Here is a 22,114-nt window from a genome sequence, read left to right as displayed (position 1 = left end):
CAAGTGTTTGTTTATGTTTAAAGAATCTTGCGCTTTGCCGCGTAGCATAACCAGAGTTCGCTGCAGGTACGAGTTCTCTCCAGGCATCACACCGGTTTGAAAACCGCGAAATCAGGGGGAAAAACAGGGACCGTTCACATGACGAAAATAAATCGAAAATAAAATATATTTCCTTTATTTTTATTATGACAATTAATTTTATTTTCTCAAAGTGTTCCGCGCATTGCCTATTACATATTTGTTATATAACTTTTTTACATTTTATATCGTCGTTAATTAATAATTTTAAAAAAACTCATTCTGTGAGATGGCCGTCCGCAATTCAGGAGTTTTGAACGTCGACTTTGCGCTCAAACTCAGGATCTACAGATCTTTCAAATGTTTTATATGTCTCAAATGAAGCCGAAAGAAGCTTTCCACAATACTGCATACTCAGTTCAACTACCTTACATAGCCAGACACTCCCTTTAAGTATATTTTCCTGTGGTCATACATTTTCATGTGGTCATACATTTTCCTGTGGTCATACATTTTCCTGTGGTCATACATTTTCATGTGGTTATACATTTTCATTTGGTCATCAGATGTCTTCAAAAAAATGTATGCTCGATCAGTTTACCTATTTTGAAGTTTATTGGTTCCGAACTAGCATACAAACAAAAAACAAGCTTAATATATCTGTATTCCGTTTATTTACATTTTTAAAACTTATTTTTTTTGGCATTTTTGAGCCAGATGAAAGGAATTGAGTTTTTGTCACAAACTAAAATTCTTAAATCCTTATATCTTTGGAACCTGATGGAGTAAACCTTTGATATTTCAAACTTAGATTATTTGATTTAACAGATTTTGAAATATATCAGGTCTAAGACATTGGGTTGCGAAGATATAGGGATTGGAATATCAGAGTTTGTGGCAAAGATTCAATTCCTTTGTCCCTAATTTACTTGCGAAACATCATCTGTCAAAAACTGTTTATTACAGACTTATAAAATGCAATGTTATCAATGAATGAAAATGAAGAAAATTTACGAAGAAATAAGACAGATGATCGACCATGATAAAAGTCGAATCCATTTTATAGATGAACTTTTAAGTGTAAAAGTGTATGAATACGGACAGTGTACGAGCTATCTTAAATGTCTCTCCATCAGTAGGGGGTCTGGTACTGGAGTGTTGTACTAAAACAAAAACCAATTTTTAGAGGGAAAAAAAATTTGAATTTAACTTTTGAATATGGAATAGTTTTTAAAGCTTTTTAGCAAACGTGACTAATGTTACTTTTTTAAGTATAATTTTAGGAAGCACAATTATTTCAAATCAGTCAACAACTTTAAGTTCAAAGGGAGTGTTCGCGAAAAAGGACTATTGTAGGTGTAAATTAGTAGTTTTAAATTAAATTTCATTATTTACATTCTGAGTGAATTAATGCAACTACGTCAATTTGAATGGACAGTACGCTCTCCTCATATTTTGCAACAGATAGAAGTAAAATTACGTTCGATATCATCCTATTCAATTTTTCGTGAACAATCCCTTTAAAACTGAATATATAACCAAATTAACATATCCTGGAAATAATACTCACCTTTTTACATGAAGATGAGTTTGACTGTTGATGCCAGAAATCCCAATTTATAATTTTAGCCAAACCATCTCCTGTGACCAAGCAGAAACTAGAACAAGAAATATACAGGGTGTCCCACAAAACATGACAGTTGGTGAATGGTTTTAAATGTCTTCTTCCATAATATATACAATTCTTTGATGCCAAACAGAATAATAGAAAACAAAACATGGCTGTCATATTATAGTAAAATTGATTTATATTAAAAGTAAAATATACTTGAGTAAAAGGTTTTTTATCAAAATAAACTACAAAAAGTCTTTAATATCTTATATAGTATATGGAAGAAGACATTCAATCCTATTTGCCAACTGTCATGTTTCGTGGGACACCTTGTATATAAAGGGGAAAATATAAACAACTGATAAAGTTTGCGAAACTAAAAAAATGTCAATGTTTGTTCAATTTTTTTTCAAAATTTAATTTTCTTCGGATTTTAGGCATTCAAATAAAATGTGATAAAAAAATTTAAAAATACTTTAGGAACTTTGAAAAATCATAACAGCTATAAAATTTTTATTTGATAACATTTACTGTAGCTGTTTTCCAGACAAAAATATTGCGGATTTTTTGTTACATCTTTTTATATAGATAAATATATGCTATAGCGCTTATTGTCTCTTTTTGTTTCCAATTAAAGTAAAAACGGCTGAACGGCAGGTAACTCACCTTAACCTAGGGAAGGTTTATGGGCATAATATGTAAAATACATATTTCTAAAGCTTTTTGTAACTCCCGACGTTTATCCGCACTTGGTCGATTTTACCGGGAAACTAAATTTTCGCTTTTAAAGTCTAACAACTTAACTTAGAATCTCAAAATCAATCTAAGAACATTCCCTAGGTTCTCCCGAGTTCCCAAATCAATATTTAAGGCAAATCGGTCAAGGGGTTCCTGAGTTATGATCGGAAAAACAAACAGACAAATAGAGATTACAACTTCATACATATTTATAACATTTCGATAAACAGAATTAAACCTCAGGCATTTTTAATTGATATAATTTCAAAATACAAGAATCTCAGCAACAAAAAGCAAAGCTAATAACTAGAACGAGAGGCACGAAACGCAATGTAAACCTTAAAGGTCTAAAAATATATACCTGTCAATATGAAGAACAGAGACAGAAGTAGATTTAGGATGACACAGTAGAGTTCTGCTCTTCTGGAAAAAAGGAAAAATTGAGATAAGACGACATTTATTTCCACTCATGAATGAGATGGCTTATAAAGTTTAATTCTTTAATATTTGTCTACGAACAGTTCGTTATACAAATACATGTTCACAGTCCATAAAGCTTAGTCTGTTTTCTCTTACAGGGCTGAATCAACTCTGTTTTTGATCCTGGAAATTCGCCTTTTTACAATCTTTAGGGCGATTGGATTCAAAGTGAATAAATACTAAAGTGGAACAGACAAAGGCAACGACGACATGTTGCGCCATTAGGTTTTATTTGGTTTGGAAATAATTGCATCAAAAGATTTCTTTTGAAAAGTAAAGACTAGAAAAAATAGACCAAAGACCCATGTAAAAGTCGTTTTCAGTTTTCGAAATGTTCAAGATTAAAAATCTAAAAAAGAATTATGTTTGTATGCAGTTTATATATAAATACTATACAGTCGCTTAATAAATACATTGATTTTGCCTGGGACTTCTAATGTGCCCCCCCTTAAAAAGAAAAAAGAATTTTAAGCCCTTCCTGGGGAAAAAAACCTGAATACGCGTCATGTTATATTAAAATTGATTTCCAAGTAAAAGATAATGAAGCAAAAGATTTTTTGACTAAAAAAAACAATTTTTAAATGTCATGTTTCGTGGGACACCCTGTATATGGCTTAGTTCTCGACCACTCTCACATCTGTCAACAAAAGTGAAGACAAAATATAATAGAAAAATATATGATATTTTAACACGACATTTATTTTATCTAAGACTGAGTTAAAAATAGCTGAAAATATAAAACATATGCTGTGCTGAGAAACGGGGGATTAAATCTATAAATGTTAAATTTAAAAAAATGTTTTCTGGGAATGATGAATTATACTAATTGAACCTTCAGATCGAGAGAAATAACGAGTTTTAGGTCGTCTATGAATTCTCATCCTTCATACATAGGATAAATATCAAATACCTTGATGAGCGTAGGAGACTGGGTTACTTCTTCATCTCCTATTACCTCATCTGAAGCTGGATTTTCAAATTTCTAAAATTGTTTAAAACTAAAATTATTGTATTTATTTTTATACAGGGATCCCACGAAACATGACTGTTGATGAATATACTGAGATAAATAATTAAGACTTTGTGCAGTAAATTTCGTTAAACAAATCTTTTACTCAAATATATTTTACTTTGAAATTAATTTTACTAATATATGACTGTTATAACATATTTTATTATTCTTTTTTGTATCAGACAATTAAACAAATTATGGAAGAAGACATTTAAAACTATTTACAAACTGTCATGTTTCGTGGGACACCCTGTATATAGATTAGTCAGTCCTGAGTCTAAAACTAAAGAATGCGCGAAATTTAAGTTCGAGTTTAAAAGTTCTGTAAAATAATGAGTAGCTCCTTAAATATTAAACTTTCTCAATTTTAAATTTGAATTTCCCGGGTAAAATCTGAACCAATTAGAGAAAATGATTTACGGAGAATTATTACGTAACTATCGGTAATCAGCTGTTTTAAAATTTTAAATTATTTACGTGACGGAAAACAAAACACATTTCCAGTAACACCCATATTTTGGGTTTACATGCAACATTAAATAATCTAAAACGTGAAATTTATTAAATCAAGGTTTTTACTTTAAATATATCGTAATTGGTTGAATGCCGCTTACCGCTGAATGATGATAGACAAATAGGGATTGCGGGATTTCAATATTTTAACCCTGTGTTTAAATTTTAACTCGTCGATTTCGGGGAGTTAAATATTTAACCACAGGGTTTAATATTTAACCTCACGTTTAAAGTTCAGGTTTAAATTAAGTCAGAAGTGGCATTTAACCATGAACTTAAAATTTAAGTCAAAACTTTTCGTTCTTTAGTTTTAGACTCAGTTATATCTCGTAATTTAACATTAGTATTTTAATGAAATAGATAATTAAGTTTATGAATTGTGTTTCAGGATAATGCAAAAAAAGATTTTTTGAAATATATCCACAAAAACAAAATATGTTTCGTTACAAAAATGTTTTCAATATTTAAATCCTACGGCCCCCAAATGATTTGGGAAAAATTATTTACAGACAGGGTTACCCACTAAGGATGAGAATGTAAAGACGATCTGAAACTCGTAAAACTTTTCGACTTCAAGGTAAAAAGTCTTTTGTCTAAAATTTAGTCTTTTATGTCAAAAATCAAACAGTTTCAATTTCTTACCTGTAGGTTCCTTTACCTGATTAATCATCTCCTCCAGATATCCCTGTATGTTCCTCTACCTGATTAATCATCTCCTCCAGATACTGTAGGTTCCATTACCTGATTAATCATCTCCTCCAGATATACCTGTAGGTTCCTTTACCTGATTAATCATCTCCTCCAGATATCCCTGTAGGTTCCTTTACCTGATTAATCATCTCCTCCAGATANAGGTTCCTATACCTGATTAATCATCTCCTCCAGATATCCCTGTAGGTTCCTTTACCTGATTAATCATCTCCTCCAGATATCCCTGTAGGTTCTTATACCTGATTAATCATCTCCTCCAGATTCGGAATATTCCAGACTTTTACCTCACCAAACCTTCCCCCACTTCCTATCCGCATCCTATAAAATATACACTTTTTCATTTGACTTGAAGACTTTTAAAATCAATATTTGCCAATTAAACATTTCTATTATAATAAGTTGAATTCAACCTTTATCATTTGCCTTTCTGTCGTTATTAATAAAACTCAAATATGCATACTTTACTATTACTTCAAATTAACTTTACCATTTAGACTTTATCATTTAAACTTTGCCATTTAGACTTTTTCATTTAGACTTTTCCATTTGGATTTTACCGTTTAGACTTTATCATTTAGACTTTTCCATTTGGATTTTACCGTTTAGACTTTATCATTTAGACTTTTCCATTTGGATTTTACCGTTTAGACTTTATCATTTAGTCTTTACCATTTAGTCTTTGCCATTTATACTTTTCCATTTAGACTTTACCATATAGACTTTGCCATTTGAACTTTACCATTTAGACTTTGCCATTTAAACTTTACCATTTAGACTTTACTGCTGAGACAAAGATGATTTGTACTCTTGTATTAAGCCATTTGAGGGTGTTTAACAAAATCGACACAAATTTTCTATTCAAAGAACTCACAAACTTTAGTTAATATTAAACCTGTGTATTCCTATACTCCAGACTTTCCCTTCATGCCCCTCTAGAATATACAAGCATACACTCCTTTTCCAGTTCCAGACCCGTACACTTCTAGATATATATAGTTATACACTTCTTTTCCAGTTCCAGACCCGTACACTTCTAGATATATTGTAACGATCTAGGTCCCTGTTTTATTCGACCCTGACCGGACAGGCCGGTCAGGGTCAAATAAAACACGATAATAGAAAGAACAGAACATAGATAATAAAGATGGTATATTCATATCATACAGAAATCGTTACAATATATAGTTATACACTTCTTTTCCAGTTTCAGACCCGTACACTTCTAGATATATATAGTTATACACTCCTTTTCCAGTTCCAGACTCTTCTAGATATATATAGATATATAGATATTTCAGTTTTTAACTTCACATTTGTATTAAAAAAGAATTATACTAAACACAATGTTTCATGTCTATCATGACGATCCTCAGTAGTTACAATTCTTTGAACAACTATATAGATATATAGATATAAAGATATAGCATCACCAATTATGATGCTTTACAGAAGCTACTCTGCTAAACAAAAGTGATTTTATCTGTTTTCCTTTTACGAAGAGACTTCGAAGTATTTATATATAGTACTTATATATATAGTATTTATATATATATGTAATATTTTTGACATGAATTTAACTCACAAGAAAGACAAAAAAGACTGAGATATTTTCCAAAAAATAAAAGCACGTATGAGGCATCTGTGAGACCAGAGATAGGTTCAATACTGTTAAATACCATCAATATTCAATAACTCCGAAAGAACTCAAATATTTAAACATTTTCTAAAAAAGAAAAAATGTCAAAGGTACTTGTCTGATCCTCCAGATACTAGAAGAGCTCCCTTCACTTCTACAGCATGGACCTCATCAGTATGTCCTTCTAATCTAATACAGAGTGTCCCAATAAACACGGGGACTGAGTAACGATTTTAATTTAGTATTGTATATATATTGTAATTCATAGCAAGTTCTGCCTGTGCAGCAGAGGTTTATAATTTATTTGTATATGTTTTAAATGCATTCAAAAAGTTGTATGATTTTCAAAATTAAGCATCATAAGGCTAATTTTTAACACAGACGATCCCGAAGTCATCACTCAAATTCCATGTTTATTGAGACACCTTGTAGTAATTAATCATTTTTAATCAAAATCGGAAACAGTTAAAAATTAAGACTTTTTTTAACAAGATGTTTCGTATTAAGAAAGTTTGCTTTAAATACCTGGAGATTTTTTCTTGGTTTTCTATACCCCAAACTGAAATTATTGCAATTTTACAACGATACAATAAAATAAATTACAGAAAAGCTAAATTTAACAACATTTTAGATTGGAAAAGTTAAATTTTGACAAAATTTGAAAGAATGCAAAACTAAATTGTCAAAAGGAATTGAGTCTTTGTCACAAACTCTGATTTTCTAATACGCATATATTTGCAACCCGATCTCATAGACCTTAGATATTTCAAACTTTGAATTTTGTTAGACCAAATAATCTAAATTTGTAATTTCAAAGTTTTACTCCATCAGGTTGTAAAGATATGGATTCGAAAACTCAATTCCTTTGTCCTTAATTTAAGATAAAAATGCTTTCAAGATCCACATACAAATAAAAAATTTATAATTATTAAAAGATTCCTTAAAGGAACTATAGACGTATCTTTAAATTGCTCCTCCATTTTAAAATGGTCTGTCCAATTCACAACCTTTAAACCTTATTCTTATCTTTGACTGCGGAAAAATGCCGATTTTATGTCGTTCTGTGGATAAAACAAGGGAAAGAAAAATGAAAAATGAAAGAAAGTGTAGGCTTACGGCGAAAAATAATCGCTTTTGATCGCTACTATTCTTACTTCTATCTGTTAAGTCTAAAAGGAGAAAATTATTAGAAACAGCTTATACTGAAGAACGTAGCGTCCATACAAATTCAGAAAGTTGCAATATACGACTCGGATCGTAAAAAAATTAATTGAATTGATTATTTCACGATACGAGTCGTATATTGCAACTTTCTGAATTTGTATGAAAGCTACATTTTTCAGTATAAGATGTTTTTAACAATTTTCTTCTTACAGATGCAACATATCCCCTTTTATTTTTTGCGAACACTCCCTTTAAGGGTAAACGTTATGAATCAGACATTGAGGAGAGTCTCTTGAAATTACGTTTACGGTCCCTTTATACCTTGTAATGAGAAGTTAGTTTCATCGTGTACAACAAGTAGATATCCATGATCTTCAAGAAACAGGGCATCAGCCCACTCCCACGGCCCTTGGATCTAAATATTGTTAATACAGGTTAAAAAATATAAAGTTTTAATAAATGTATTTCTAGGTCTGGGTGCAAATAAACAAAACAAAACATGTTTACGTGTAATATGACAACTTAAAAAAAATCATATGCTGACCTTTTTCTTTAATGTGCTCTGGAATGAGTTTTCAGATCCCTTTAAAAATATTTAATCATCAAAATTTTTTAAAAGTATAACTTAACTTCTGTTGCCAGTTTGTTTTTCAAGAGTTTTCTATTTTGAACCAGGTTGTTATGAGCATGGATAAAAAACATAAAATATTTTATTTTTTGTCTGTAGTACAATGAGAACAATGATATAAATAAATTATCATAATTTTATTATAATTTCCTGAATAGATAAAAAGCAGACTGTGCAATCATAGCTAGCTGTCACCAGTTGATCTCCTTCAAGCTTTACAGACCATACTTAAAACATAACAACATATCAGTAAAAATATCATTGCTGCAGGTACAGTTGCTAGAAATTTGATTGATAGAAGCGCAGTTACTTGTAACTAAAGTCAACAGAAGATTTTTAGATGATTTAATATGGAATGCAATAAAGATAAGTATTTAGAGAGGATCACTTGCCACAATTTCTAAATGTATAATCTCCAAATCTTTGCAGCCTGATAACATATACTGCTGACTTTAGAAGTGATTGCGCTTATATCAATCATATTTCAAATAAAAGTAGACTCTAATGATAAACTCTCATAGTGATAAACTATCTAATAATAAACTCTGTTTATTTAGAGTTAATTGAAGTGAATGCATATTTAACAATGTAGGTATGTTTATCATTAGAGAGTTTATGATTAGATTAGAGAGTTTATAATTGGATAGTTTATTATTTGAAAGTTTATCATAAGGGAGTTTATTACTATAGAGTTTATCACTAGGTAGCTTATCATTTAAGCGTTTAACATTAGAGAGTTAAGAATTAGAGAGTTTATCATTACAGAGTTTATCATTGGATAGTTTATCATTACAGAGTTTATCATAAGAGAGTTTATTACTATAAAGTTTATTACTAGGAAGTTTATCATTTAAGCGTTTAACATAAGAGAGTTTAGCATTAATGAATTTATCATTAAAGTGTTTATCATTAGATAGTTTATCATTAGAGAGTTCATCATAAGAGAGTTTATTACTTTAGAGTTTACCACTAGGTAGTTTATCATTTAAGCGTTTAACATTGATAGTTTAGCATTAGAGAATTTATCATTAAAGTGTTTATCATTAGAGAGTTCATCATTAGAGAGTTAATCATTAGAGAGGTTATCACTAGGGAGTTTATTATTAGGGAGTTTATCATTAGGGAGTTTATCATTAGGGAGCTTATCATTAGGGAGTTTATCATTAGGGAGTTTATCATTAGATAGTTTAACATTAGAGAGTTAATCATTAGAGAGATTATTATCAGAGAGTTTATCATTATAGAGAGTTTATTATTAGAGAGTTTATCATTATAGAGAGTTTATCATTATAGAGAGTTTATCATTAGAGAGTTTAAAATTAGAATTGTACGTATATATATGATGATCAAGTATGTATAAAAGATCTCCCGAGGATCGTTGCTAGTGCCTACCTATATATGTATGATTGTCAAGTTGATCAAGAACATCTAAAAGATCTCCCGAGGATCGTTGCTAGACCTACCCATATATGCATGATCATCAAGTATATCTAAAAGATCTCCCGAGGATCGTAACTAGTGCCTACTTATATATGTATGATTATCAAGTTGATCAACAACATCTAAAAGATCTCCCAAGGATCGTAGCTAGTACCTACCTATATATTCATGATCTTCAAGTATATCTAAATGATCTTCCGAGGATTGTAGCTAGTACCTACCTATATATGTATGAGGATCAAGAACATCTAAAAGACCTCCCGAGGATTGTAGCTAGTACCTACCTATACATGTATGATGATCAAGTACATCTAAAAGATCTCCTGAAGATCGTAGCTAGACCTTCATATATATGCATGATGATCAAGTATATCTAAATGATCTCCCGAGGATCATAGCTAGACCTACCTATATATGCATGATCATCAAGTATATCTAAATGATCTCCCGAGGATCGTAGCTAACCTTCCTATATATGCATGATGATCAAGTATATCTCAATGATCTCCCGAGGATCGTAGCTAGTCCTACCTATATATGTATGATGATCAAGTACATCTAAAAGATCTCCTGAGGATCGACTCCAAACTCTAACTTTACCGTCCTCCCCTCCACTGACTAGTATAAACCTTAATATAAAATAGGGTGAAGTGAAAATTATCTGTAAGAAAATAGGCAGAAAAGAAGGTAAAATGCATGGTATGACTTTGTGACCTCGTACCTCCACTAGCTTGGAGTTTACACACAAAAATACGAAAAGCTAATTTATCTGGTTATATATATATCCGGTTACAAATTAGAAATTCAAAAATTCGTCTTAAATAGCTCTTAAATTAAAGATTTTATGGTTGACAATATATAAGATTCCAAATATAGGTTAAACGTGGAATATTTATATTTTACAGTTTGGTTCCCTATCCGAACAAAAACCGGTGGCCGAATTTAAAGAATTTGCGCGGCGGTTTAAATTTAAGCCGCGGTTTAAATATGGTTGGTTGCACTTAAAATTGTATCAAATGTTTCAAGATTTAAGCCGGCACTTAATTTAAACCGGGTTTTGGCGGATTTAAACCGCGGCTCAAATTCTCTAAATTCCATCTCAAATTTAATAAATAGCGAGACTTGGTTGAACCGCGTAGACGTGGTTCAACTACTTCTCTTCAGCTAAAATCAGCACAAAAGAGAAATGGTTGAACTATACATGCACAGATAAGCTACTTCTCTATATTAATCAAATCTGGTCCCAAAACATGGTGGTGTTAAATTCAAATCAAGAAAAGTCAGGTGAAAAAAACTTCATTACTATGCAATACACATAAATTTCACAGAACTTAAAAAGTCACGTGGAAAAACTTTGAAAAAAAACTGGAAAATTTAATGCGTTAGAGCAATAAAACTCTTAAAACTTCAAAATGGGAACGTTTTTCGTGTAAAACAAATGAATTGAGTTTTTGCCACAAACTCTAATCTTTTAACACCTTTTTCTTCTAATACCTAAAGTCATAGGCCTTTGATGGATTATGTTAGCTAAAATAGGCCTTTGATGGATTACGTTAGCTAAAATAGGCCTTTGATGGATTATGTTAGCTAAAATAGGCCTTTGATGGATTATGTTAGCTAAAATAGTTTGAAATATAAAAGGATTACACTATCAGTGTCCAAATTTAATGAATTTGAGCCACGTCTCAAATCCCCACAAAACCGGCTTAAATCTTGAAAAATTTTAAGTGGAACCAAATTTGAGCTGCGGCTTAAATTTAAGCCGCGACTCAAATTCTTTAAATTCAGCCTCAGGTTGCAAAAGGATTAGAACATTTTAGTTTGTGGCAAAAACCAATTTCTTCAAATATGTTTTCGAATCTAAATACAAGCATTTATGCATTTACCAAGAAATTGAGGTATGTCACCATATTTTCTTTTTTTCGGGTTGGGGCATTATTTATGAAACTGCAAACTGGGTATGGAATAAATACAAGAATATAATAATTTTAGTTTTTTTAAAAGTTCTAGAAATCATTAATTATTTTTGGCGCATTTACAAATAAAACAATAACAAATTTTTTTTTTTAACTTTCAAATTTGAATAATACCTGCCGAATTGTAGAGTATATACTCCCTCTTTGTGACCTTCTATCTCTAATATTTTATCAAAACTTCTTCTGTTCCAAACTTCGATCTAAAAACCAACAAAGTTTTAACAAAACCAAATATATTTTTATATCAGAACTGTGCACAGTGGTCAATTGAGGTTGAGAGTCGATGAGAATTTTACTTCTTTACGATTGGTTTACAGTTCTAAAATGTTCTCATCTAGGGATTAAAGTAAGTGAGTAAGTGAGGTAATGTGATGTTTTTTTCCGATAGTCTCTTTTTCAAACAGTATTTATACTAGCTGGGAGATAATTATTATCTCTCCAAACACTAGATACTTATTCAAATCCAAGGCTATAAGTTTAAACAATCATTCTTAGTTTTAATAAATAGGGTTTTTACTAAATGGGTTTTTATTAATAATGTGAGTTATGTGAGTTAAGTTCAGAGCCTCAGCTCTGGTTAACTGAAAATATTACAATGTTTGTAGGCTTATATAGGCCTGAACATCTGGCAACATAATCTTAGCTATTTGCGCAGTCGCAGTAAAATAAAAGACCAGAGCCCGAATTTAAAGAATTTGAGCCGCGGCTTAAATTTAAGACGTGGCTCAAATATGGTTAGTTCCACTTTAAATTGTATTCAATGTTTCAAGATTTAAGCCAACGCTCAATTGAAACCGGTTTTTGGCGGATTTGAGACGCGGCTCAAATTCATTAAATTCGGTCGATCTAGTCTTGAATATTGATAAAACTTTTCATATCATGGTCTAGATCAGTGTGCTTGTAAATGTTAAAAAAAAAACTTTGATATAAGAATTGTTTTACCCATGGCACCTTTGTTACGAAGTAATAAGATCATACAATTTTCAACTCATCAATTTTTTTCATTTTCTTAAGTTTACTTGAATTAAATAGTTTAAATTCACAATGACTTTGGAATAATAATTAACATGGAAATATAAAATATGAGATATGAGCTATATCAAGAATTGGAACCCCAAAAATGTACATGTCAAACTGCAATGCAGTTTCTTATTGGAATGCAAAAAAGCATTAACTACAATAAATGAATTTTCTGTCCCTTCTTGTCAATTATTTCTATAAATACAGGAATGTAAACACTGCAGTACAAACTAAGGTTCATATATGTATTGCACCCTGATGGTGAAAACCCTTGATGCTTCAAAATTTTACTATACTTGATCTAGAGCAGAATTTAGAGTTTGAAACATCATAGGTCTACGACATCAGGTTGCAAAGATACCCGGATCAGCAAATCAGAGTTTAATGAAAATACTCAAAATAATGATTTCCTTACCTTGCCACTGCTTCCTAGTCCTGCAGCTATACTAGTATCATCAACTGCTAGAGAGGTTACAGTGCACACACTCCGCTCTTTTTTACACTAAATAAAGGGCATTTAAACAAACGTAAGCAAATTTTTGTGAGCTAAGATTTCGGGGTTCCTGTGTTTATAACTTTTTTTTACATTCATAAGAGGTGTAATGTATAGAATTGATTGAATACAGTGCACCCACAAAGGATGAGAATGGTAAGACGACCCAAAACTCCAATAGTATGACGATAAGAAGCTTGATTTTTGGTTTTCGCATTAAATTGAGTATTTTATTGGTTTACTTGCTGATTGGTTAAACAGAGAAATAACCAGTTTTGGTCTCCAAAGAATCCTAAATGCATGAAAACGGACAAAACAAAATCCATACAATCGTCTCTGAAATCTCATTCTTTGTGGGTGACCCTGTATATTATTATTTATTAATATTAACTTCAAATTATTTTAGATAAATAACATGTTTTTGAACTTATATTGATTAACATTGATATTACCTGCATCTCCCCTACTTTAGGTTCTCCATCGTCCCACCTTCTGCTGAGGTAGCTGAGTTCACCATGATGAATCAGCTGTTCAACCAAACCAAACCAACATGTGCTCACAAGCCGGATACTACGCAGATCAGCTGATTCAAGATTGTGAAAGATGGCTTCTAATAAATGATGCAGACCATGACTGAAAAAATAAATTGATCTATGAAAAGGTAAGAAAAAGAGTGTACATTGAAAAGGTTTCAACCAGCATTTTAATCTCGAGAACTCTCAAAATTGGCAATGAAAGCTAGCTTGTCTTTTTATATTAAAAATGAAACTTATCTACGCTAAAAAAATAGAAAATGATTTAATATTTAGTTTTGGTAATCTGTAGCGACCCACCATTGCAAATTATAGCTGCCAACCTGCTGGATAGTAGACATTACACAAAAGGTCAGTATGCCTACGTTTGTTGCGGAAAATGCGTTGGGGAAACTACATACTACTGGGTACACTAGACCTTCTAAGTTCTATAGTGGCTCTTATTTGCACCCACATCATTTGCCTTCAGGATTGGCAGTTTTATAATCTTAGTTTCATCCAGTTTGCTTTTTATTACGCCATCAGCTATTTTGGATGCTTCATTTCTAGCAAATCTTTCTTTGCGATTATCCCGTTGCAATTTTGATATTTCCCTGGCAAAGTACTAAAAGAGCTGAAATTAGCATCCTCCCAAAACCTTCCAAATGCTTAGACTATGGGCCCCTTGGATTCTTCTTTCGGTAATATAAACTTATTCTCACCTAGCTAATGCATTAAGAATATCCATTCTTTTCTCCCAGTCTGCCAACGGACCCATTTTTATCTAAGCTTTAAAATTTTATTTACAGCATTATTACACGATACTGCATTTGATTTTGATGTAATTACACATATATTTTACGCGTTAAAGAGAGGCTTTGCGAAACAAATAAAGGGTTATATTTTTAACTGTTATAGGAAGAAACGGTTGGAAGCATATATTATCTATTATCTTTCTCATTAAAAAAAATAACACCCAATTCATAAGGAAAGTTGAAAGACAGTATTTCTTCTTTAATAATTCAAATCAAACTTATAGTTTTGTTTTTCGATGAAAATAATAAGTTAAATCTCTGAGAAATGTGTTTTAGCATAATAAATTGATGTACATATGTATATATATCTATCTATCTATCTATCTACACCAAGTCGATTATATAAACAAAAGTTTGTATTTAATGTTCAGGGTGTCCGGCGAAAGTCGTCTTAAATATTGGAAATAATTTGTGACATTCAGTCGTCAACCTACTTTAAAATGATTCTTAAAACAATAACCACAAAATTTTCCTCGTCCTGGCATTTCCAAAATGTTGTCTGCTTTTTTTGTTTTGTCAATATTAACGGAGATATTTAGAATTTTGTTCAGATTTCAAATTTGTTAAATAAAATCAAAATTGTCGAAATCTGAACTAAATTCTTCATTCTCCGATAATTTCAAACCACAAGAAAGGCAGATCACATTTTGGAAATGTCAGGACTAGGGGTATTTTTTGAATACCATCTATAGGAATTTACTTTTAAAATTAAAATAAAAAGCAAAGACGACGTTCAAGTCGTCTTGCTACTGTCATGTTTCGTGTATATATATAGACGTACTATGTATACGCAGTACTAATTGATCTATATATTTATAAGGTTTAATCCGTACATGGTTAATAAAATGTTTTAAAATTATAATATTAATGCTACATTAATCAACATCAAATAGAAACAATATTCTGCAATGACTAAATTCTATTTTCTTATTCCGAATCGGATCACATTTTATTTTTAACGAACATTGGTTAAATTGGGTTTAGCTGAAATTTGTAGTTTTAATAAAATGATAAAATACTTCAGATATTAGATATTTAGTTGATTCCTAACTAGTGGCCTGGTAATACTGGGGGAAATTATATAGGTGGATTGGGGCCCGGCTTTCCCCAGCAACAAATCTACACAAGGGAAAAATATTTCTCTGCAGAAGACGACATTTAAAAGTATTTACATGATATTTGGAGAAGAAAAAAATAAATAAATGTTGTTCAGAGAGGTATCCAATATCCACAGATTCCTCTTTCTCTTCGATAATGAATTCTATTTTTATATTTGTAATAGTTAATCAAATTAAAAATAATCATTTTAAAACCTACAAAATTAAAGTATTCTTTAAAAATTCAATAAGATATTTAAAATTATGATTATTTTTCTAAATTTTTAATCATCCATCAAAACCCGCATAATGTCATGAATAAAAAGAATAAATGATAGGTTTCTAGATAATTTGACTGCAGACAGATTTTAAAAAAGTTCAAAATTGACAGATGTTCAGATGGTTTTACAAACAAACTTCAAAACAGCTTGCTTTTTGCGATAATTTTCAAATATTTGTAGATTTAAAAAACTTATTATTCTTAAAAAAGAATAATTTATTTTTTGAAATTACAATCATAATGTTCAATTTATCAAGATCTGAAAAACAAATTTATTTGATATTATGAAATGTTTGAGATCTAACTAAAACTAACTAAAGCTTGGTCATAAACAAACCTTTATTAGAAAACTAGCTTGGGAACCCAGCGTTGCCCAGGGCAGTCATAGTTAGTTAGTCCAACCGTTTACCCCCGCCTTGCGATTTTAGCTAGAGTGAAACCCTTAATAACGAATACATCGGAAGAATTTATAAAATGTCGTCTCGACAATTTTTCAATGAGTTTTATACTATATTCAAAGATAATATATATATAGATATGCAGGCAGGTAGAAACCTCCTTCCTAAATTGCTTGTAGCAGAAAACTAATTTTTGAACCTCTGAGAAAATGTGCAAGGAGAGACATCTATAGCAAATTGATTACTTTCTATATTCCTTTCTCATCTTGCTGCTATCTGTAGGAAATACGCATTTGTGTTATATAAACATACAGTACGCGTATTGCATCCTGTATAGTTCAAGTGTTGCTATCTGGACCTGTTTGACCAATAAAATTATGATGAATTCTTTCGATGTATTCGTTATTAAGGGTTTCACTGTATCTTTCCTTACAAAAGTTGACACACCAAGCTAAGAACATTCCTGTGGTCCTACCGAGGTCCATAAAGTTCTTAGTTATGATCGGAAAAACAAACAGACAGGCAAACAGAGATTATAACTATACATAGACGACACTGTATTATTATATCCTTTATATATGACTGTAGTTCGAAAGACAAAATTTCAGTTGGGTCTTATCTAAACACATTTTTTAGATTCACATTGTCAGATTGATTGAAAGACAGATTTTCTGATAATTTGACAAACACACTAACTTGGCTCCTGACAGTCCCTGTCCCTGTTATAGAGTTGAAGCTGGTTAATTATTTATATCTCATGACAGAGAATCCAAGCACAGATAAATGTCACGGGAAGCAGACCACCATTTTCACAAAAACAGGGAGGGGAGAAGGGAGGAAGGGCAGGGGGATGGAGGGAGAAGGGCTAGGGGGAGGGTTGGGAAAGGACCAAGGGAAAGGGGCGTTTCAAAATACCAAAATACACATAATACTCACAAGACACTTACAAGAGCACCACAAGGGCTAAAACTATTTGTCTAATGTTCACTTAGAAAATCGCGGTTTTATTATTAATTTCGCGGATTTAGTTTGTATTTACTAGGAGATCAAAGGAGAAGAGGTGAGAGGAAAGAGAAAGAAGGAAAAAAAGAAGTGAACGAAGGTTAGAAGAACATGAAATGGTGGTATGAAGGAGGAAAAGAAGAGAAGAGGAGAGAAGGAAGAAGGAAGAGAGAAGGAAGAAGAAAGAGAGGAGGAAATGAAGTAAAAATAGAATAGTGGGAAGGGAAGAGGGAAGTAGAAAAGAGGTGAAGAAGGAAAAAGAAGGAGAATAAGGGAAGAGGGGGGTAATGAAATTGAAAGGAAAGGTAACGAAAGGAGTGAAGAAATAAGGAGAATAAGGGTAGATGGCAGGAGAGGGGGAAGGTGAGAAGGAGACTAAGGAAAAAAGAGGAGAGGAGAAGGTGAAGATGTTGAGATTGAGAGCAGAAGCTCCCCCCCCCTTCCAACTCCGTCACCCCCCTTTGCTAACCTCCCCCCTCCCCCATCTCCCCTCCTGATAATATCCCCATCCGACTGTGTAGTTTAAGTACAAGGTTGAGAATGAGCATCGAACACGGTGTTCCATCTGACATGAAGACTATCCTCCTATCCATCCTTGTATCTATCTATCCTTCTATCCATCCTTGTATCTATCTATCCACCTATCCATCCTTGTATCGATCTATCTATGTATTTTATCAACTTGTTCCCCCTCGGGAATTAGAGATGTATATAATATCAACTAAATTGAGCGAACTGTATGAAAACATATGGGGGGAGGGGGGGGGGGGGGGGGGGGGGGTCAGCAGAGGTTTCTATAATCAAACCATAGTTTTATATACGTTAGGTTGGGTGTTCAAACTTTTGTTAAACTTTCAGACCAAATAAAGCTTTTATCTTTAAGAAAAAATTAAATAATATTAAGAAAGTTCTAGCGGAAGCAAACATGATCTACGAATAAATTGCAATACTTTAAAAGAAACCCAGCAATGACAGACAAGTTTTTTCGGAGTCCGTATGAGAAAGAGACAGTCACCATCAAATTCTCTTTAAAATAACATCGGATAGAATAAAAATATCACCAATTCATTGACAAATTGAATTTTATTACTTGCATTAATCCTTTAAAGTTTACTTTTTATACTAGTTCTACAGTTTTCCTACTGGTTTTGGCAGAAAAATACAATTTCCTAGTTTTATACAACTTTTAGATAGAACGTTGTCTATGCTTTTTAAACAATTTATAAAAATATTTCAATAAAAATCCTTCTTTATAAGAAGAAATGTAATTATTTTTTAAAATAAAATTGAATTATGCATAGCTCTAAAATAAGAATTTAGGGACATAACGAAACATTTTGATAGGATTAATGATTTTAAGAATAGCATAAGGCTGAGTATTTCTAGTTTTGAAGCTTGAAAATCATCCATTATTATATAAAACGCTCTGTATTTAAGCTAAATCTAAAAAGTATTTGAATTATAGGACTGACTGTATGTTCTGAATGGTGGAGGGATAGTAGAGCAATGTATTGTATGAATGAATATATAGGATACGCTCTATTCGCATTTATCTGAATACAAAACAGAATGGTTTATGGATACCAGGATATTTAAAATCATCATTATCTCAACATTAAATCCACTCTTAAACTCTTTTTTTTACTGTTCTTCTATGATGAATGATCATCCACGACCATTACAGACTTAATGCAATCATGCACATTACACAATAATAGTTGCAAAATAAGGTTGGGACAGAGTAACATTATTTTTGATAAAACATCCCACTAATGATGATCTAAATATTAAAAACTCCTATCGAACTTTTTTCAGAAAACCAACCAAGATATTAACCTGAAGACCAATCATGATATTAACCTGAAGACCAACTAAGATAGTAACCTGAAGATCAACCATGATATTAACCTTGAAGACCAACCAAGATATTAACCTGAAGACCAACCAAGATATTAACCTGAAGACCAACTAAGATATTAGCCTGAAGACCAACCAAGATATTAACCTGAAAACCAAACATGATATTAACCTGAAGACCAACAAAGATATTAACCTGAAGACCAACCAAGATATTAACCTGAAGACCAACCATGGTATGATATCAACCTGAAGACCAACCAAGATATTAACCTGAAGACCAACCATGATATTAACCTAAAGACCAATCATGATATTAACCTGAATACCAACCAAGATATTAACCTGAAGACCAACCAAGATATTAACCTGAAGACCAACTAAGATATTAACCTGAAGACCAACCAAGATATTAACCTGAAAACCAACCAAGATATTAACCTGAAGACCAACCAAGATATTAACATGAAGACGAACTAAGATATTTACCTGAAGACCAACCATGATATTAACCTAAAGACCAACCAAGATATTAACCTGAAGACCAACCAAGATATTAACCTGAAAATCAACTAAGATATTATCCTGAAGACCAACCATGATATTAACCTGAAGACCAACCAAGATATTAACCTGAAGACCAACCAAGATATTAACCTGAAAACCAACCATGATATTAACCAGAAGATCAACTAAGATATTAACCTGAAGACCAACCATGATATTTACCTGAAGACCAGCTAAGATATCAACCTGAAGACCAACCAAGATATTAACCTGAAAACCAACCATGATATTAACCTGAAGACCAACTAAGATATTAACCTGAAGACCAACCATGGTATTAACCCAAAGACCAACCAAAATATTAACCTGAAGACCAACTAATATATTAACCTGAAGACCAACCATGATATTAACATGAAGACCAACCAAGATATTAACCTGAAGACCAACCAAGATATTAACATGAAGACCAACTAAGATATTAACCTGAAGACCAACTATGATATTAACCTAAAGACCAACCAAGATATTAACCTGAAGACCAACCAAGATATTAGCCTGAAGATCAACTAAGATATTTACCTGAAGACCAACCATGATATTGACCTGAAGACCAACCAAGATATTAACCTGAAGACCAACCATCATTTTAACCTGAATACCAACCAAGATATTAACATGAAGACCAACTAAGATATTAACCTTAAGACCAACCATGATATTAACCTGAAGACCAACCATGATATTAACCTGAAGACCAGCTAAGATATCAACCTGAAGACCAACCAAGATATTAACCTGAAAACCAACCATGATATTAACCTGAAGACCAACCATGATATTAACCTAAAGACCAACCAAAATATTAACCTGAAGACCAACTAATATATTAACCTGAAGACCAACCATGATATTAACCTGAAGACCAACCAAGATATTAACCTGAAGACCAACCAAGATATTAACATGAAGACCAACTAAGATATTTACCTGAAGACCAACCATGATATTGACCTGAAGACCAACCAAGATATTAACCTGAAGACCAACCATGATATTAACCTGAAGACCAGCTAAGATATTAACCTGAAGACCAACCAAGATATTAACCTGAAAACCAACCATGATATTAACCTGAAGATCAACTAAGATATTAACCTGAAGACCAACCAAGATATTAAACTGAAGACCAACCAAGATATTAACCTGAAGATCAACTAAGATATTAACCTGAAGATCAACTAAGATATTAACCTGAAGATCAACTAAGATATTAACCTGAAGACCAACCAAGATATTAACCTAAAGACCAACCATGATATTAACCTGAAGACCAACTAAGATATTAACCTGAAAACCAACCAAGATATTAACCTGAAGACCAACCATGATATTAACCTGATTTCTATTCCGAAAGCCTTGCTGCTTGCAACATGAAGTTCATTTATGTACTTTATACGGTGTCACAATCATGATGGGAATTTAGTACAGGAGACATTAGAGAATATATAGAGGAGATATTGTATTGAATGGTTGACAGGCCTGTGTTGAATTGTGTGTGTATTGTATAGATATGGTGTGTGTTTAATTGTATTTGTGTTTTATAGATATTAAGTGTGTGAAAGGTTTGTGTTTAATTGTATGTGTGTTGTAAAGATATTGAGTGTGTGGGGGTTTGTGTTTAATTGTGAGTATTTTTTAGATATTGAGTGTGTGAAAGGTGTGTGTTTAATTGTGTGTGTTGTATAGATATTAAGTATGTGAAAGGTGTGTGTTTAATTGTGGGTGTGTTGTATAGATATTGAGTGTGTGAAAGGTTTGTGTTTAATTGTGTGTGTGTTTTATAGATATTAAGTGTGTGAAAGGTTTGTGTTTAATTGTGTGTGTTGTATAGATATTGAGTGTGTGAAAGCAAGTTGAACCAACAGATGTGTAAATACAAATAATTAGAAATAATGTTAAGATCATCAGATGTATAGATAGATAGATAGATAGATAGATAGATAGATAGATAGATAGATAGATAGATAGATAGATAGATAGATAGATTCAAAAAACGGATTTTGGTATACATTCAACGTAGCTATGTAGTACAATGTCAACATTGAAAATGTAAAACATGTGTGTGGTTTACATGGAGTATAAAATTCGCGTTTCGTATTTTTTTTTTACACAAAGCGGATTTTGGCTGCCGTTGGGGGGGGG

General features: G+C 31.9%; 1 protein-coding gene across 1 annotated transcript; it reads right to left on the bottom strand.

The window, feature by feature from the left end:
• Window positions 1–959: 959 nt before the first annotated feature.
• LOC111716907 (F-box/WD repeat-containing protein 11) lies at window positions 960–14,744 on the bottom strand. The gene is made up of 16 exons (XM_023492418.1): window positions 14,676–14,744; window positions 13,894–14,074; window positions 13,364–13,450; window positions 12,043–12,128; window positions 10,484–10,581; window positions 8,663–8,739; window positions 8,429–8,467; window positions 8,206–8,299; window positions 7,246–7,279; window positions 6,835–6,909; window positions 5,977–6,066; window positions 5,324–5,402; window positions 3,759–3,830; window positions 2,730–2,791; window positions 1,589–1,676; window positions 960–1,181 (listed from the first exon to the last, which is right to left on the bottom strand). Exons 1-16 carry the CDS (start codon window positions 14,729–14,731, stop codon window positions 1,131–1,133), a joined length of 1,269 nt encoding a protein of 422 aa, XP_023348186.1. The 5' UTR covers window positions 14,732–14,744; the 3' UTR covers window positions 960–1,130.
• Window positions 14,745–22,114: the final 7,370 nt, after the last annotated feature.

Source organism: Eurytemora carolleeae, unplaced genomic scaffold (genome assembly GCF_000591075.1).
Source record: "Eurytemora carolleeae unplaced genomic scaffold, Eaff_2.0 scaffold2264, whole genome shotgun sequence".
In the NCBI taxonomy this organism is placed as follows: Eukaryota; Metazoa; Arthropoda; class Copepoda; order Calanoida; family Temoridae; genus Eurytemora; species Eurytemora carolleeae.
The sequence above is the reverse complement of the archived record's forward strand: the minus strand, read 5'-3'. Positions and strand labels throughout refer to the sequence as shown.

Coding starts and splice junctions, on each gene's coding strand:
- LOC111716907 (XM_023492418.1), bottom strand. CDS start 14,731: ATGGGTCCGTTGGCAGACTGGGAGAAAAGAATGGATATTCTTAATGCA. Junction 8,468..8,662: donor TCTGCTTTTTATCTATTCAG/GAAATTATAATA, acceptor ATATTTTTAAAG/GGATCTGAAAACTCATTCCA. Junction 6,910..7,245: donor AACCAAGAAAAAATCTCCAG/GTATTTAAAGCA, acceptor ACTCTGTATTAG/ATTAGAAGGACATACTGATG.